At 37.6% G+C, this 20773-nt stretch overlaps 1 protein-coding gene across 7 annotated transcripts in view; it reads left to right on the forward strand.

The window, feature by feature from the left end:
- tspan9a (tetraspanin 9a) overlaps nucleotides 1–20773 on the forward strand; it is a 222632-nt gene that overhangs the window by 133152 nt on the left and 68707 nt on the right. For 6 of the 7 annotated variants that reach the window (XM_083551978.1, XM_083551981.1, XM_083551980.1 and 3 more), the window contains one exon: nucleotides 7718–7797. In XM_083551978.1, coding sequence (XP_083408104.1) covers nucleotides 7735–7797 — 63 coding nt within the window. In that variant the 5' untranslated portion in view covers nucleotides 7718–7734. Of the gene's footprint in view, nucleotides 1–6923; nucleotides 7798–20773 lie in introns of those variants that run through there. The other variant, XM_083551977.1, reaches the window with a different exon arrangement.

Here is a 20773-nt window from a genome sequence, read left to right on the forward strand (position 1 = left end):
TCCATTTACCTCAACTCAATTGACTTTTCTTTTTTTCAGCATATTTTTAGATTTTAGGATTTGGAGTCAATCAATGATTCATGATAAAGGCCAATACCTGAAGCGTTTCTAAATCATTTTTAGAAGCGAGGTAACAAACTATGGATAGATATCTATTTTAAACAGAATTTCAGCACCTGGAGGCGTGACGTAAAATTCCTCAATGACAAATGTCGAAAACGCGGCAGGTTTGGTGTCAATTCTGTGTATTACATACTGAACAAACTGAACTCAAGTGTCCGTTAGTCAAAAGTCATGATTTAAAAGTCTAGATTTGCCCAGTGGCCTTGAATTGGATAAGCAGGTTATAAGGTTGTTTGTGCAGATAATACACAGTCATTAATCATTATCAAAAGCAATAGCTCTTTATTTAAAGGCAGTGTTTATATTAACCTATGTGTGATTTACATTACAAAGTCAAAGTCCTTGAAAAAGCTACAAGTATCAAAAATTTACTTTAGCATTTATAAAGGACTTTTTTCAACAGATAAATTACATCAAAATCATGTAACAAAACTTTTGCTAAAATCAGGTTGTATTTCCAAGCTGATTTACATTAGAATGCAGCTGATGTAGCTCATTTATGATACATTAGAGTCAAATTATAGTAAAGGCTTTTTTGTTTTTATAAGTACACTATATAGAAAAAGGTTTGTGGGCCCATGACCATTATATTCGTATTTGCTTTTTGAATATCTCTTTCCACATTTTGTTATAATCACCTTCATTCTTCTGGCAAGATGTTCCACTAGATTTTGGGAGATTCAGCCTCAAAGGTGTTAGTAAGTCAGGTACTAATGTAGGATGTGGAGTATTTGGGTGCGGTGCAGTGTTCCAATTTAACCCAAAAGTGTTCATAAGGGTTGAGGTCAGAGCTGGCCATTCAAGATCTTCCACTCTAAATCATATCTTCATGGAGCTCGCTTTGTGCACAGAGGCATGCTGGAACAAATTTATGGCTTCTAGTTGAAGTGAAGAGAACATTTTAATGTACCACATCCAAAGACATCTTATAAAAATTGTTTGTCTTTAACTTTTTGGTGACAGTTTGGAGAAGAGTGACTTGAAATTCAGGCGTCCAAATAAATAAATCTATATTGTGTATCACCATATTGTGTACACTCTACTGAATGGTTAGGGTAACATTTATGTGAGGAACCAAAGAACTATGACATTGCATAAAGTATTCATAAAACGTATATATAAATAAAGATTTATACACTTCTTTTATACAATCCAATATCCTTATATGAAGGAAACTTCAATACGGAGTAAAAGTCTACTGGTTGTTCAGCCACTTCATGTAGTGCAGTTGTGACTATAATTAGGCAGTGATTTGACCTTATCGCTCAACACACTAACCTTATTAAACATTTTAAACGCTTTCTTGTACATGGCATTAACCCCACAGGCTCTTTAATGATGTTAACAAGTACATGTGTCCTGATGATTCCTGATGTTGCTGTAGAAACTTGACTGTATTCACGCATTTTGTATTAAGCTCAAAATAGTGCTTTTTTATATGAGTAATAAAAGGTAGATAATTGAGCTGAATGTCTAAGTATAACTTTGCTGGCATGCTCTTGTGAAAATTGCCAGACTTGGCGGAGTCAAGCTGCTGTTAGCTGATGGTCGGTGCAGTGTGGCCTTGTAGCATATGGCTGTTTGTAAGAATTGTGTGTGGTCTGATACTCAGGGGCTGTTTTTGCACCTGTACATGCACCACAACAGTCCCCAGAATGTAAACTGAAACGGCTCTTGTCTTTTTCAGGCTGTACTTCAAATACAGTGCGTTCTATGCCTTTCTATGCTATATCCTATTGGGCACGATGTGAACCACACTTAATAACACCCGCAACAGTTTGCAAGCTGCAAGCATCTACATTGTGAGCAGTGTGTTTTTCGTGATGAGGAATTTTTTTTTTAACATGAATATAATTTTTATTTTTTTTTACAAAATATAGGATGACGTCCATGAAAATCAATTTGCACCCAAATGCAATGTACTATGATTTAAAGTCATTACTAGAACCAACTATTTGAACTCAGAGCCTCTACCAAGAACATTATGTATAAACAGAAGCTCATTTAAATATATTTTTCTACCCGTGTTTTGCACATCATTTGCAGACTTATTCTCTGCAAATCACAGACTACATGCTTGTAAACTGCGCTCTCAGATTACCGCATTGCTCATGCAAATTAACATTCATTCTTTGAGTTTGTAGTCATACTCAGAAGAATGTGTGTCAGTTGCTTTTCTACTAATTCCACCGTCTCAGTGGATTTAGTTCTGCGGAGATCTCCGAGCTTTCATAAATCATCTTTGGACCTCATGACTTTTCTCGAATTCTGCAGTTATACAAAACTTCTTGTTAGGGGAAAAAACACTCCTTTCTACACATATTGTTTTCTAGATTTCAATCTAACCTGATTTTCTAGGTCTGCTGGTTGAGCCGCTATAGAGCAGAAACAGGCTGATTAAAGCAGCTTCATCTTATAAACGCTGCAAACCGAGTCTCCAATTCGCATGTGGTGGCCATTGATCGCTTTCTACATTCCATTGCAATTTTTTCGCCCTATAACACATTACAACAATCTACTTAGGCAGACATTAAACTCGCTCTTATTACAGAGCCACACTGCTGCTGAAATAAAGTCATCCTTAACTTTAAACCAGGTCAGCTGTATGTTGAAGAGTCTGGTGATGTTTCACAAGGAAGAAGCTATTGGATAAGGTGAGGGAGACGCACAACCGTGCTGCGGTACACGTTTCCTTGCGAGTGCTTATCACACCCGAACAGCAGTGTTAAGCACAGAAAAGAGCCGAACACTTCTCTTCATTATTCTGTTTCTCTCTGTAGCCGATCTCTGTTCCTCACAGTGGGTATTTGCAGTGTGCATGTTGCATGAGCTGCCAGATTTATTCTGCTTGAGGAAAATGGTAAGGCACTATCACTGCAACGCAGTATACAGATTTCAGACCACGTTGTAAGCAAGTCATGACTACATTCATTGGAAGGATCACTGTTATTTAGTGATGGATGGTCATGAAAATACGCCTGCTATGTATCAAAAACTAAGGGTTCATATTATCAAATCTATTGATTGAGCCTTAAAGTATAAGGTCTTGTTAAATGATTATTTCACACCTTATTCAAACCACACAAAAATTCAGAATTTTGCATCTTGTACTTTGAGTAGACATTGTTTGCTTCATCTATTTGCTAGTTTTAACTAAACACCTTTGGGATAAATTGAAATACTGATAGCACCCCAGGCCTCCTCATCCTATATCAGTACTTGGCTTGACTAATGACCTTGTGGCTGAATTAGCTCAAATCTCCAAAAATCACACTCCAAAATCTCTTCCCAGGAGAGTGAAGGTTTATATAAAAGCAAATGGGGATTACATGTAGAATGGGATGTTCAAAAAGCACATACAAATCTTATGGTCAGGATTATGTGGATCGAGATATAATCCTTATTTTACTGTTTTGTGCATTATGCTGTCATTATCATTTTATTGTAATGATCAATACCTTGCAGATTTAAGGCTTAGAACAACGCATGATCACCAGAGTTACCAATGTTAAAATGGTTTACAACTGAATAACTAGATTAATACTGTTTTATTGCACTACTAGTAAATGTGTATGTTTGGTTCATAATGCCTCAATGTTTTTGTGAAGGGATAATGTGTTCAGTTCACCTGCACACAGAAGTAAAAAAAAATTTTGCTCAGGTTGCCGCCCTTTATATTTGAATTGGATCCTATTCAAGCGATACACAGATACAGGTAGCCTTCAGGTCATTTTTCTATGAAGGATTTGTCCGCAAAAAAAATCTTCTAAGAACTCTAGCTAGACACCTTGTAACTTATTTCTCGTCGTCTTCTATTGCAATATGAAATCTATTGCAAGAACAAATACCAGAATGAAAACTGACAGGATTTTTGAGCCCTTTGTAATGTAAGTTTAAGTCCACATCGACATGCGACTTGCTTTTCTATTTTCCAAAAAAAAAAAAAAAAACGTATTAAAGTTTTCACCTGTCTTTCCAAGCTCTGTCTGAGTCAGCTGAATACATTTCAATCTCTAAGGTACCTTGTCTTGTCTGTTTGCTTGTATTTTGTCGTCTTTGTGCATCTGTATGAGTGATTGTGTGGATGCACAATTATATTGAACATGGGATACACTGTTCAGCGAGCCTTATCTGCTCAGTAGTGTTAAGCCCCCTGTAGCGTCCTAATGAATATTAGTTTGCTGACGTGCAGCACAGAGGCAGACTATATTGAATCCAAGCATTAGGGGAGCTCTGAGCGCTGGTCGAACCCTTTTCTTTTTGTGTTAGTCGACACAGTGGGTTTCTATGCTGTTGCTCTTAATAGCACAGATATTATAAATCTGTGGCAGGCATGGCTGCAGAAAAAAAAAAACAGCCTGCATAATGAATGATTTCAAACAGCTGAGATTAACTGTTTTGCTTTAAATAGACTAGCCAAATTATTGCTTACAAAGTAAAACCAATTCTGCAGATCTAATAGGGTGGGAGCATGAGCTGCTTAACTGGTAAATGATTTTGAGCAGGGATGCAATGAAACTGATTGTTTGCCCCGTGTGTATCCTGTGGCTTGGGCGATGACAAAAAAGAAAGCGCTTCTTGTGTAGTGTTAAAGCAGCCGGCTAATTGATCGCTTAGATTTGTTGTTGTGTCGTTTAGTCTATTCCAACAGGTTCATCCGGATTGTTGTCTCCAGCGAAAAATGAAGAAATGGATTAGAGCCAAGCCATAGGCAAACAAGGTATTACTGAGGTTTAGCATAAGAGCATCGAGCTACATGTTCCTCCATCTGTCTGTAAGCTCGGCTTGTGTGTGTATTCACTCAGTCTCTATATTAATGCCATACTGACGATTTTAATACTAATTAACTCTCAGGATCGCTGCTGAATTCAGTGTTGAATGTACATTGTACATCAATGATATTTAATTCAGTAATTCAGCATGCATCGCTTGATGTAGCTTGTCTTAGTTGTGACTTTTTAATAGCAAACAAATGTTGCTTAGGTTGGTGCCTTTTATATCTGTTCTATTGAGGCCATACACAGATACAGGTAGCCTCCAGGTCATTTTCTATTGATGTGGATTTCCCCCTAAAGGAAGTCTAAGTCTACGATTGTAGAAATGGTTTTATACACAGTTAGACACACAGATACTTGTTTTTTTTAAATAAAGCAAATGTAGCATGAAGCGTGTACATTATCAAGATTACCATATATCTGCTGTGTTTTCAAGAAATGTGAATAACCTGTGCCTTGATTTATATTTCAACTTAAAAATAGACAATTTCTAATTGTGGAAACCCCTTAATTATCATACCAACTTCTTTTTTTTCCAGTTTTTAAATGCCTTTCAATGTATAATCATTTATTCACATGGCATATTGTAAAGAATGATGGTTATAATTAGGATTCATCAAAGCTACAGATGTGAACCAGGGACTGAGTGGGGGATAAAAACAGGCAAATAATCAAAACGGTATTCTATCATAATTTATAACATTATACAACAAATCCAGCTGGAAGGAATAAACCATGATGGCATGTGCCGTTATAAGAAAATAATCAATGTTGGGATGGCGTCATGTGGCCTGACTAGTTACTGTAACCACTCTTTAGTTGATAGTTTTTTTAGAACAATGCATTTTAAAGGGTTCTGTTTTTCTGCTAGCGCTTAAATGTTCAAACAACAATTAACATTATTACAAGAGAAAACTTCACTGTATTTTACCATACTGCTGTCAGAGCCCAAAATCCACACCTTTTCATCAATCAGATTTGAGGTGCTAATTAACCGAAGCATGTGGACTGAAGTAACTGAAGCATTTGTGTTAGGTAGTAATGAACCCAGACTGTCTTATCTGTAGGTGAAGTAATGAAACCAGACTGCCTTAATTATATGTGAAAAATTTAATTTTACAGATATATAGTTACCTGGAAAATATCCCAGGTAATTACAAGGATACAGTGCTACCTTATAGGTTAATTACATTATCTTTCAGTGGCATTAAACATTAATGGGACATTTTAATTTTAAGTATAAAACACTGGTTGATATATGGCGGCACTTTATTTCAGATTAAAACAGGACCTAACATAATTCCTCATCATCTTTCCAAGAATGAGAGAATGATCGGCAGCTAATCCAGACTATGTCCCTGGCTCTTGCTAGGAAAGCATTGAATATCTGTAAGCCACTATCTAGTTTCCATGCTTCAAATGGCGCTATAATTCCTAAGATAGAGGCGCTGGCAATTTATTTATCGGCACTCCTTACAAGGAACTCAGAGGGTACGATCCGAGGGCTGCGAAGCACCATCGAGCGAACGGTCACGCGTGCAATCGTTCTTATTTTAACACTAATGACAGCTAAATGCCTCGATAACTCAAAGAGAGAACTGCCTGGAAAGAATTGCAATTATGATGAATTTAATTAGAGGATCATTCAGTAAGGTCATGTGAGGGGTGGGGGGCGGTTGGGGTCAAGTAATATGGTATGTGAAGTGTGAATGTAAAGATTTCTTATTTGGCATGTGGATCAGCTAGTGTTTCATTTTGATTACAAATAAATGGTATTTCTAGCATTCGCGGGTTTTCTTGTTGCTTTTTTTTTTTTTATATATGGACATCGTGAACGGCTAATAGCTGTACAATTGTATTAACTTGTTTAGGCAAAAATCATAGTGATGATACTCTTATTAAAGGCATAGGGTCACCAGTGGGGTGGGCTGCAGACAACACTTGATGCATGATTGGTTCTCGGACAGAGAGGAGGAGCTGGGAAAGAGAGAGAGAAAGAGAGAGGGAGAGAGGGCGAGAGGAGGAGGGAAAAGAGGAGGAGATAGATAGATGGCTCAACGCTGAATGGAGACAGATAGGGAATGCCCAGTAAATGCAGTTGCCGATAACAGCACACATCAGCGGCAGCACTGAGCTCAGTGGAGAGGAAAGAAGAGGAGAGGAGAGAAGAGGAGAGGAGAGGAGGGGAGAGGAGAGGAGAGGAGAGGAGAGGAGAAGGCAGAGAAGGAGGGGAGGAAAGAGAACACAAGGTTGAGGTTTTGCGAGACAGAACGCAAGATTGTGCCGGCTCAGCAGAGCTCAGAGAAGAAGAGTGCGAGGAGGAGGAGGTGTGGAAGTTGTGGGAACTCTGGCATACTCTCGCTGGACACAGGTCAGCTTCTGGGCGTCATAACAAGTGATGAGCTAGTGAGTGTTCTTGTGGCACCATCTCTCCATTAGACTTGTGTGTAAGAGACACTTTTGAGGGAGACGCTCATTTGGGAGACACTTTTTGGAGCTTCTTGCTTGGCGACTCTGGGAGACATGGTAGAGTATGATCTAGTCAGCAGAGCGTCAGCCCCTGAGCATGGAGAAGTCAAGTAGTGAAGAGTCGGCTATCCACCGCAGCCCGTCTGTGGACAGTTGCGATTCGGAGTTTGCACGTGCGTCCGGCTCCGGTCGTCCGTTCGGGGGACGAGGCTTCACAGCTGGAGCTTTCTACGGCTCCACGGGACGCAAGCAGAGCGCCACAGACAACAAGGACGCCAATAAACAGACCGCTTCCAAAAGCAGCAAATACGTGGTCTTTTACCTGGATCTATCCTTTGTGTTCCTTTTAGAATTCAAGAAGTGCAACATGGCCAGTGGCTTCCTGTGCTGCTTGAAATACATGATGTTCCTTTTTAACCTCATCTTCTGGGTAAGTGATACTTCTTTTTTTTTTTACTTCACCTCTCTTCATCTCTGCTTGCTTTCGTTCCTTGGTGCTGAAGCACTGATGCTGTGTGTGTGTGGGTGGGTGTGTGTGTGTGTTTGTGGATGTTTGGTGTTTGTGAGGCTGATCAACATTCCTATATTCTTGCATGTTGTAAAGCAGGTTATAATGCACATTTCTGGAGGTGACTGCTTCGCTGGTTCTGACTGTGCATTTCTCTCAGTTACATCAGGCTGACTGTGCCATGTGCTGTCATGAATGAACACACGACTATTTCTGTCACTGAGTGGAGGGCCCCTGGGAAATGAATTTCAGTCATACGTAACTTTGTGCAAAGACTGTGAAGTGTACTGACTAATCACAAGAGGAGCGCAGTTGGGCTGCGATGCTCGCTGTCATGATTAATTTATTCATAATTATGTTTTGTTCTGTTTTTAAAGTTCCTTTTATGATCATATGCATTAGAATACATAGAAATTACGAATAAATTACATACTGACATATGTTCCAGAAAACCGTGTAAGATTTTCACATCAGATTCAAACTGAAAAAAAGGAAAACCATGACACTGAACCATGACACTGGTGACCATCGCTGTTGATCTTGGATTGAATGGACAAGAATGTATGAGAACGAGAGCAGATTGTTTGCCGGGAGGACAGTAGGCTCTGTCCTTTGTGGAAAGGCAGTCATGCATAAATATAAGCAGCACACACACACACACACACACACACACACACACACACACACACACACACACACACACACACACACACCCAGAGTCAGATTGTGTCTTATTCCTATGAGGAATAAGGGGAAAAGGCATGCAGAGGAATCAGTATGTCTCAATAATTAGGATCTCCAGAGTCCTTAGTCTCTCTGATATGTGGCATGTGACTGTCGCCTGCTGTGCAGCGTGCCTTTATTTTTTCCTGAGTGCACACCGTCAATGCTATTAACAGAGAAATGTTCTACATGATCTCTCTGATCCATGACTATTATGTGCCACACTGCTCTTTTAACATCTTTTTAACATTTTTTATTTGAATCAGGACTGAACGAGTCACGAATAAAAATCAGCCTGTATTTTAGTTTGTACTGGAAATTTCAGAAATGTATGACAGCTTGGAACCTTTGTAGCAGTTTGGAATAAGTGAACAGTTTCAAAAACTTTGCACATACAGATGAAATAGAAAGCATAATTATTTGTCTTTTAAATGTATTCATTGATATAACTTCAGGGTTAACATTATTCCAGAGCTTGTTTCTGGGAATACTGGGAATGAGATAGAAATACACCCTGAACAAGGCATCATGGACACGTTCACACACTCATTCAAACCTACTGTACTATATAGGTATGGGTAACCATTCCATAAAGTATCATGTGAAGGAAGGAGGAAACCAAATAACACAGGTGAATCCCAAAGATCAGTTTGTTTGTGTCTATGTATAATATGAATAAGAAGCGAGACTGACTTGTTAAAGGAAAGACACACTTCTGGCTATTAAGTTTGTTATGATGACGTTCATGGAAGGCACTTTCACTAAAAATGTGAGACTTGAAGACATGTTTATTCATAATAAAGATAAACTGCCGTGAATGTTTGCGTTAAGAAACGTTGAAAATCTTTATAACAAAGAAAAATCTATTAACCTGACCAGAAACAGCCTAAAACTGGAGAGTTGGAAGTGGCCTGGATGCATGTCTGGCTGGAAAAAAAAAATAATAATAATAATAATTATAATAATAATAATAATAATAATAATAATAATAATAATAATAATAATAATAATTTTCTGTAGCAAGATAGAAAACACATTTTCCTTAATTATGAGTGCGCTTGACATTACTTGATATTATACATAATTGAACCTAATACTAATCTTTTTGCGTAATAGTCCAAACAGTTGAATAAATTATTGATTATGTCTTCTGTTTTTTAAACATCCTACATTTTATCCTACATTCATTAGCTGTACAGTTTATGGTCTATTGAGGACACCCAAACATGCTAGTGTGGCTGACAGAAATTGAGTTGGACAACTCTGAAATAGAGTGTGTGTGTGTGTGTGTGTGTGTGTGTGTGTGTGTGTGTGTGTGTGTGTGTGTGTGTGTGTGTGTAGTTTCACCTGGTTATATAAATGTTATTTTGCCACTAATACTGTTTAACTCAGTTTAGAGCCAATACAAAAGACTAAACAGTTAAGTACAATCCACAGCATAACCAGTGCTATGTTTTGGTTGCCTAATTGGTAGTTACTACCTAGTGGTTGTTAGTGTAATGTCATAGAACATGGTGAGACACATAGTTGGCTACACTGTATGAAAAAAAGTATTGGATCTCAAGACTTTTTCAGCCATTTGTCAAAATCTTTGGAGGCACACAACTGCATAGAATTTCTTTTGAACTCTGAGATCGAAACCTGTTCCAGCTTGGCAATGTAAAGATTGCTTTACATGGGTTTGAGTGGATCTTGAGTGGCCTGTTATAGAGCTTCGATCTGAAACCTAATAAACACCTTTGGGATGAATTGGAACATTGACTGCACCCCATGCCTCACCACGCTACATCAGAACCTGACTTTACTAACACCCTTAAAGCTGCATGAGCACAAAACCCCTACAAGCACACTCCAAAAATCCAGTGGAATTTCTTCCCAGAAGAGTGGAGCTCATTATAACCGCAAATGTAGAATGAAATGTTCAAAAAGCACATAAAGATCTAATGGTCAGGTGTCCACAAACATTTGTCCATATAGTGTATTTAAGTGCATTCATACAGTTTGTGTATTGCACGAGACTATGTCTCATTTGGCCATGCAAGTCACGAGCATCTTCATTTCCCTTTAAGTGCAATCTGACTGCATGTTTTGAACTTAATGGCAAACTTTAATTTTCACATAGCTGTGTGTTCCTGATTCAAGAAAAATCATCTGTGCAGGCTAATTAATCTTATGGATAATTAAAAAAGTCTTAACAGACAGCCAGCTCACACTGACTGAAGTGTGTGTGTGGTTCAGCTCTTGGTGGAATTTGGAAGATTTTGCTATAGAAGTTTAAAGACACATACAAACCTGTATATGTGTTCTTTTTTTCTGGTGGTTGTACCTCCCGGCTTTCTGGGTAAATACGAGTAACAACGAATAGCTTGGGCACTAAATTAGCTTGTTCCTGCTGTCAAGGATACTGATTTATCCACTCCAGCACAGAGAGAGAGAGAGAGAGAGAGAGAGAGAGAGAGAGAGAGAGAGAGAGAGAGAGAGAGAGAGAGAGAGAGAGAGAGAGAGAGAGAGAGAGAGAGAGAGAGAGAGAGAGAGAGAGGAGAGAGTGTGCCTCAGTTTGTCTCTATATCTTTCAATTACACACCAGGAAACTATAACTAGCTGTAATATAGTTGCCTCCAACTGAGCTCCCTGCAGGTGGTTGACCCCTGTGTGTGTGTGTGTGTGTGTGTGTGTGTGTGTGTGTGTGTGTGTGTGTGTGTGTGTGTGTGTGTGTGTGTGTGTGTGTATGGTATAATCAGACAGATTTTCAGTGTCCCAAAGGCAGTCGGTCCTGCTAAGATGTGGTGGTCTGGGAGCTAATGTTCACTCAATTAATTTCTTACAGACTCTTTTCATTTTTTTCCTCTAACTTTGATTATGTATAATGGCTGCTTGGCCACAAGTCATGATAAGACAAATCTTAAGCTTCTCGCTAGAGCCACGTTGATGCAGATGGAGGTTGTGTTGGAGCATGATGAGCTTAGCGTTACGACAGCAGTGTTGTACTGTATTCTAACACCCCCGGGACAGTCCTTCTCTAACCGTGGCACCCCGAGAATCACAAGGTTCCACCGCAGCGGAGTGTTTAGTTCTGACACATCATCCTCTGCAGGGTACAGTACTTTTAGGAACCGGCAGTGCCAGGTGCTGGTGTTCACTGTGGCTTATCCGTGTAACACGAGGAACAAGGTAAACACCAGCAGGAGCTGCAGGATTTTCGCAGCACTGCTCTGCAGTTTTGCAGCAGTTGCCGCCGACCATCTGGCTCCTTTTTCTTACAAGGATTAGTGCAGGCTAAGCTGGAGCACTTCAGCTCAGATTAAAGCACTTAGTGCCGATCCGATCACGACCACGATTCATTCCACTTAGTTCTTAAGGCACTGATTCCTCCCGCCTCGTGATGCATCGAACCTGTCAGCTGACTGAACAAATGGGGCATGTTTTGTTATTTTGAGAGATTGTTTGTATAGAGACCTGCATTTGATCTCCAACTTCTTAGTCTGTGGCTTTATGTCAGTATGAATGAAATTAAAACCATAAATGTGGAAGATATCCAGCGTTGCAGTATATCTTTGCTTCTCTAAAGCGAAAGCTACGTTTGCTACAGAAGCTCTTGGACCGCACATTAAGTCTTCCTGTCACTGTCTGTCTCGCTTTTATTATAAGCATTATCCTCTGTAGGCTGCAATTTACAGAACAATCGGCTCGGCAGCATCCTCTCTTTTCTTATCGCTCAGACAATAACAAAGTTTCACTTGCTGGACCGGCGTCTTTTTTGTGTGCACTTATATACACTCACTGGCCATTTTATTAAGAACACCTGTGTTAAAAAACATACAAAGAATAAACCTTAGTAACTATGGATCATGGCATGTTTGTCCCAGTGACCAAATGTCCAACATAACCATATAGAAAGACTACTGTTCTTGTTCAGATCTTTAAATGTCCACTTGTGATGAGTCTGTCCCATTTGCATTTCCTGTTTTTGGTTTACAGGAGTGTGTTCTTCGACTGTTGTAGCCCATTCACCTCAAAGTTCTACATGTTCAACAATATTCAAAGATGTTCAATGATAATCGAAGTATAACAATATTTAAACAATTACATACTGTTTTGATGCAATTAATTAAATAAGTCACAATATTGTTAAGTATTAATTAAAGTTCTTATAAATTAATTACTGATTACTGAAGTTTTATGATTCAATATTTAAATAAAAAAGATATCTACATAATATGGTGAAATATTGAGACAACTCAAAGTAATTATGTGATTATTTTGAAATTGCGATGTATTAAGTCTAAATAATAATGTAGAACATTTGCGATACTGATATGACCAAAATCCTGAGACCTTTCACTTTTGGTACACGCAACCGAATGCAGTTTAGCATCTACCAAATGTGCAAATAATAGAAAAAATATAACAATCTAACTTGGAAAGTTAGCAACTGGAATTGTTTTCATACCTGTTTGTAAATGGGGTCAATAATGACTCACTGAAAGCCAGCATTCCAACTCTATACATTCAGACACTGAGTCTCTGTGATGCGTTTTGAATTAAATATTTCCTCCGTGTTTGGTAATCTTAGTTGACTACTTAGATGCCACTAAGCCTTATATATTACCGGAACGCACACCTGACACTCATCCCGCTATTATCGTTCCACTATCAGCTCAACAGTGAATTCGTTTCTGTTTGACATTCTGATTTGGAGAATAGCACGACCTTAACATTGTGCTCTGAAAGCATGCATCTCCAAGCCTGTATTAAACCATTTCTTTTTCTGTTTGCTGATAGCAGCTTTATGCATTTTATTCATAAGCAGCTGTGCATGTTTTGGAGATTGCACATGTTTATCTGTTATTAGGTCACAGGCAACAAAAGATTAGAACCCCATCGTTTCTTTTAATCCTCTCCTACTGACATAAATTCTTTTTATGGTGGGAATGTAGGCTGCCTAGGAAAAACATATAGGAAGTTAGTGGCAATCTCGGACTGTTATGGTGGGAGAGACGTAAGGTAGCTGTCGAATCACTTGAAGTCTTGAAGTCCTTTTCTCAACATCAACACGACTGTCTTTGCTTCAGGGCTTCTCCGCAAGGGATCTCTTCAGCACTTGTATTCTCTCTCTTTCTGCCCTTACACTGTTTTCCTCTCTCAAGAGGGCATGTGCTCTAATGTACTCTAATGCACTTAGTTGTGGGGGATTTAATATTCTAACACAAAATATCACTAGCTTATGCTCACCAAATGCTCTGTGACATTCATCTTTGATCAATATGGCACTTGGCTGTTAAGCTGAAGGGAATTTGATGACAAAGCTGTTAAGAATATTGGTAGTTAATGCAAATTACATTCTGAAAAACTTATTCTGCTAAAAGTCACATGTTTTAATTGTTCTCACTTGAGTATATATATATATATATATATATATATATATATATATATATATATATATATATATATATATATATATATATATATATATATATATATAAATGGCATTGTTACTTCCAAGTGTCATTTAGAAGAGATACATAAAAAGAATATGCAGTCATGAGTTTGTTTGTAACAGAACATTAAAACACAGTCACAATCAGAAAAAACCCACAAAAAGGCAAACAATTAGAAAATAGGAAATAACAGCAATCATGATTCGCAGGCCAAAGATTTACAACACCAAATCGAAATTACAAGCAGGCAAGAATACACAAATCTTCAGGTAAGCTATAAAACCTGAAAATAGATTACTCAGATGATGAGGATTCCATTGGTATGGAAGAAAAGTCAAAAGGTAAGCCTATGGCGTTGGATTTTGATCTGAGTCTGGTTCCTAAATTTATACCTTACAAAAACAGTGACCACTGCAATTAAATAATTGTCTACATTTCTAAAAAAAAAATTAATAACTTGCTGTAAATGTCTTTTCTATGTGTCTGTAGAGGTCACTGTTTGATTAACACCTTTATCATCTCTGATTCTTTGCTCTTTGTTTGCTTAGATTGTCTCTATAACCCTGCACCAGACCTCATTTAATGTCTTTTGGGATACTTTTCACTTCCAGAGGCTTTGTGCAGTGAAATAGCTTGTACTACTTTAGATTACTTTGGTACACCTAGGTACACCTAGGTACATCCGTTCAAATGCCTAAATCTAAACGATTCATATTTGATTAAGCCAGAAGTATTGTTTAAAATACAGCACAAACTTTTTGATGCTAGCAGTGTAATAGAAATAGCTAAAAGCTTTTTGTGATTTTTGTTTTTATTGTGTTTAGGTGTGTCATGTACATATATACTATATGGACAAAAGTATTAGGATACCTGACTTTATCAGCCATATGTGGTTCTTCCATTAACTACCACAAAGTTACCACAAAGTTAAAGGCAGCTAATTTTATAGGATGTCTTTGGATGTGGTACCATCACATTTGCCTTCACCTAACCAAAACCAAAACCTGTTCCAACAGGACAATGCCCTCTGTGCAGATTGTCAGCTCCATGATTAATACACTTTACATGGGTTAGAGGGAAAGATCTTAAGTGGCCTAAACTCAACCCAACTGAACACCTTTGTAATGAATTGAATCGCTGACTGCACCTCAGGCCACCTCACCCTACACCAGTACCTGACTTTATCACCCTTGTGGCTGAATAAGCACCAATCTCCACAAGCACACTTCAAAATTTTGAGGAACACCTTCAGAGAAGAGTGGAGGTTATAGCAAAAGCAAATGAGGTCTAAATGTGTAATGGGAAGTTTAAAAACCACATACTCATCTTATGTTCAGATGTCTACAAACTTTTGTCCATATAATGTACATGGCAGTCACTGGTCCATAGCGATGCACTATGCCCAATTTTTAACAATGCCAATTATTGTCCACATTTACAGAATGATGTCATGGATGCTTATTGGGAAAAAAGCTACAAAATACTTTGATCAAATGTTCAGTGGTGTAGTTTCAATTGCCTAAATTAGTAGTGTAGTTTAAATTGCCTGCTTTTTCTCTCTCATGTCATATGTTACCTTTTGCAGGGACTACCTGATAGCATATTTATATTGGGAGAATCCACTTATGGACGAGGACATCTTATTTTATCCAAACAGACCATTTTGCAGGCTTGTTTAACTCTAATCTCTCTACAGTGTGAGGCACTGGTGCATTTCAGCCCATAATGTGGGGCAATTTATCTTTTTTGTTCTTGGTGTGTAATTTCTCAAAATTAACTGACCATGTCCCAGTGTGCTGCAAGATTTTTACACCACCAGTGGCATAAGCCGCTTATACGGTCAACTCAAGAATGATTGGCATCCTTGTTAAAATGATGAACGTATATATTAAACATTAAACACATTGGGCTATCTTTTCCCTTTCAAAATGACTTATTGTTAATTTAAAGTGTATCTTTCCCCCAACAACAGTTATTAGAACATTAGAAAAACAGTATTTGAAATGCATAGAAGAACTATTGGCACCTCGTAAGAATATATACAGTAGATCATCAAAAATCATCATATTTGTAATCTTGACGTTATATATTTCTGTCATTTAGTGAATGGTTTTATTCATGTCTGTTTTTTTTCATTATTTCATTTCATTAATCAATGTCACTTTCGACAATGAGGTCAATAATAAAGTTTTAACAGTATAGACCAGTTTTAAAAAAAAACATGGCAGGAACAGGACATGAAAGCATACAGTATATACACATATAATGAAAAAGTACATATGTATTAAAAAAGCTTATGTTTTAATTTACAATTGCACACTTAATAAAAAATCCACTATTAGAATTGTTTCTAAAACAAGCTGTTTGGGAAGAATGCAGAAAATGAAGATACTAAACTTCACTAAGCTTCATTACAACTACAATTTAAAAGAGGAGACAGCATTCAAATGAAAAAAAAAAAAAAACTAAATCTGTTACTTTGAGGCTCTTTGCATCTAATTCCAGATTCTCATGTAGAGATGGGGAGCATTGACAGACTCCACACCAGGATATTGTAGCTGGTTGCCTCTGGCAGGAGATTAAAACTTGATGGATATTTCAGCAGTCTGATATGCAGACCTAAAAACATAAAAGTACTCTAAAAGTGCTCCAACAAGCTTTTCCAAGTCTTCTTCTCTCCAGGGAAGGCTGATAAATTGTATGTGATTACATACTTCCAAAAGAATATGCTAGAATGAAGCAGAAAATCTTGAATAGCAGTATTTGTGTTATCTAAATATTGATATCATTTGTCATTTTTATAAAGGGAACGAGTAATACAAGAACTTTTTTTCCCTTTTAAGCTTCTTCTAAATGTGTAAGTGACAGGGGCTTTAAGCTTCCTTCTGGCAGACCAATGCACATCTTCACTTTACCAGTGAATTAATATGGGTTCTTAGAATAGCAACCTTGGCATTCACTGCTCAGCACTTTTCTTTATTACCCAAAACAGATACCCAGAAAATCAATAAATGCATTTCAGGGTCGCTGTGTCTCCTCTGACCTTATACTCACATATGACAGAGCGTCTTGTCTGAGTTAGCCTTTTACCACTGAATTAATGAGAGCAGGGTCTTTAATTACACACTCACACCAGGGCGCCACTGCACCTTAACTCCTATGTTGACAGCCAAAGGGTAATTTTGGACCGAGTAGATTTAATGGAGATCATGTGAAACCCTGATGCTTTTCATTTGAGTTTAAAAAAAGGCCTTCTCAGCCTGCTCTTTATCCAAGGTCTTTAGGGACCAATCTAACAAAAGGGCTATCCAGTGACTGTCACTGACTGGATCTATACACCATCTCTTTTGGGTGCCGACCACAACTGATGTGATTAGATTGGATTGAATTACCATCAAGCCTTGACGGACCCAGACAAGATTTTTTTTTTTCTCAATGTTTCCCATTTCTGACCATGACATTTCTGAAGCTTAAGGAGTCAACAACTGTCTGTCTGGTCTGGCTTTTAATTACACTATTAGGACAATGAGCGATGCACATCTTTTCTCTGACGCTGATGCCTAAAAGGGAAATGTAAGTCCATTTAGATTCAATGGTGATCATAAGAGTCCCTGAACAATGTCTTCTGGGAACAGCTCCAACAAAGGATACAGTCTGGTGACCACCTCTGACATTTTATTCACATCAAGACACCAGTATTATCGACACCATTTTGTTTAGAATTTCGATAAAGTTTGAAGGGCCCAAATACAATATCTATGAATATTTCCCATTTGAGATCATGACATTTTCAAACGTCTACAGAGTCAACAAACTAGGATCTGATTTGTCCTTTAACTCTCTAGGGGATATTCTGGTTATTTGTATGTATGTCATTGATTTTGCCTGTATTGAATATAAAGCCATAATAAATGCAAGTATCTGGTATTTTGTTTAATCTTTTTAGCACAATATAGTCAATATGATTAAAAATCTGTTTTAATTCATTAACATTTTACTAATTATGTATGTATGCATAGACATACTGTATATGCATACATGTGGGACCAAAACCCCCTAAAACACAAGAAATAATGTTAAAAATTATGTTTAAAACTTTCAACATAGTATATCTGCATATCTGCTGCATTTTATATATATATATATATATATATATATATATATATATATATATATATATATATATATATATAGAGAGAGAGAGAGAGAGAGAGAGAGAGAGAGAGAGAGAGAGAGAGAGAGAGAGAGAGAGAATAAGTCTGCTTTGTTAGGCCCACCCTTTAAATTAATGTGTTGTTTATAGATGGTGACAAAATTAATCTTTTATAGGTTTTTAATTGATTTTGTTGACCCTACTGTCCTGGAATACCTTCCAACTATTAAAGCTTATGTCACTCACCCACCACACAAAGAAATATGCATAATGATAATCTTCATGAATCTTGATTATTTTAATCTCTGATTATCTAAATATGTAAAACCCCTGATTAAGTAGTTTTGCATTTGAAACAGTAAGCATGCGAATGGAGTACCAATATACAATATAGCCTCATATACACTCTATCAGCATCTTACATTCTCTGTCCTTTAGAATATAGGATGGCAATATTTCTTTTCATTCCATTCCAAGATGCAATTACCATCAATAAAACCATGCATAAAATGAGCAGTTTGCTCCTGCACTTCACAGAACAGTGAATTTTATGTGTTTATGAGCTAATCTATTGGATGCTGCTTTGGCTAACACACATTATCTAATTGAGTAGTGTTTGAAAAAAGTTCATTTAACAAGCATCCATCACTTTGAGTCAATAGCAAGACTTTGAGGACTTTCTGATGGCGCAAATCAAACGGGAAGCACGGATACTTTATCAATAGATGCTCATAGGTGATGTTTGATCAAAGCAGTACACGACATTAACGCTGAAGAAATTAGTGAGCATATGTTGCATATAGTGCACAACTGTTAACCCGGGACTTAACTCATTCTCCCACAGACCCCATCACTATACATATTTAGATGGAAAAAGTGTGCGCTCTCATGGTAAATAGCAACATTGCTTATTATGAGGACCTGTAGTGAGGTTGTGAAATCTTCTCATTAGAAGCCATTAACAGATCCCATGGCTTATATACATGAAGTTCTGGGTCCTTTGGCTTATTTTATACCCGGTATTTTTTTATTTATTGTTCATTTTGTCTGACAACTGATATTGTACTTCTTTTACCCTTGATGCTGGAGCACCAGTAATCACCATGCAAATGTACTCTTCCCTCAGGCCTCTTCCAGGCTATTATGTAGGACGTTGCCCAGTAGCTTAATTTTTTTGTAAGGCCTTTATCTATACTTAATAAAAAGTGACTCTTTATTTTTTCTTTCATCCTACACTTACTATGTTTGAACTCTGACATCAGGTCTGTAGGTCCAGCTATGTTTATTTGTCCAACTCATAAGAGCCAATCAGCAGAATATAGCTACCTTATACTGCTCTGAAGCTGTCGGTTATTAGGAAGTAATTATCCACAAAACATTAATGATGCATTCCCACCTAGTGACTGACTTTGATTAAGCCTAAATGAAATTTGCTCTATGTGCAGGCACCATATCGATTTAATGATGTCGCAGTAAAAGCAACACAGGGCTGTTTGATTAACAGCCGTGTGGTTTAAGAAGTGTGTTGTACAGAACAGAACTTTGCTGACTGCAATATATTAACTTTAATGATAAACAAACAGATTTAGGAAATTATTCGAAGTGCAAATTGCATTTTATTTGACCCCGGGTAATGTTGATTGGGGCTGTAAGTAGAGGTCGAGCAATAAAGTTTTTGTGTGGGCGATACCGATATTTAGAAATCCGGGCAGTTTATGGCCGATATATGATGGCGTTTTTTTCCCCGATATGTTTGCCCAATATTATTTTTTTCCCTCTTTTATCTCATATAATCTAATACTTAATTAATAAGATATGATACAGAAAATTACTTCAATTATACATTTATTGAACACAAGCCTCTCCAATCAGTGGACTTTGGTTTTGGTATCCGAGTCTACCTGTAGCTTAAACTACAGCTGGTTGAAGGATCGCTAACAATATGGTTCCTCTCATTCTCTCTCCAAATGTTATTCTCATTCTCCAAAAATGTTACACATTCTCTCTAAATGTTATTCTCATTCTCTCTAAATAATATTTTTATTCTCTCTCCTAAAGCAACATCATATTTAACCAATGAAACAGATAGGGCTAAATTAAGCTAACAATCGGGTATTGTCAGTGGGGTTTCGAGCCTCAGTTGGCTTTAGTTTATTCTGTACCGTTGACTCTTGTCAGACTGCGTCAGCTGCGTCTGCGTTTTTGCGCGTCGAATCAGCAGCAAAGCTCATCGCCAAGAAAGAGAACTCCTATTTGCTAATTAGCTTAGCAAATGAGCACATGAGAAAAAATAAACAGAACACGCTTGTTCTTATTCTTGTTGTCTTTGCAATTAAGCAGACACGATTGAAAAAAGTTGCACAGATACGTTAGTAAAGTTGCACAAATACGTTAGTAATGAATACTGTATTGGTGTGTCAGATGCGCCTGCCTAATCAGCCTAATTTGCAGCACAATCGGCCGATGACGATTAATTAAAAAATTGCAAAAAAAAAAAACCCAGACAGATTAATCGGCCAGCCATTCAATCGCTCGACCTCTAGCAGTTAGATTAGTTCCTGGATAAATATCTTATCCATTTACT

The sequence above is a fragment of the Silurus aristotelis genome (assembly GCF_946808225.1).
Source record: "Silurus aristotelis genome assembly, chromosome: 10".
NCBI classification, from domain to species: domain Eukaryota; kingdom Metazoa; phylum Chordata; class Actinopteri; order Siluriformes; family Siluridae; genus Silurus; species Silurus aristotelis.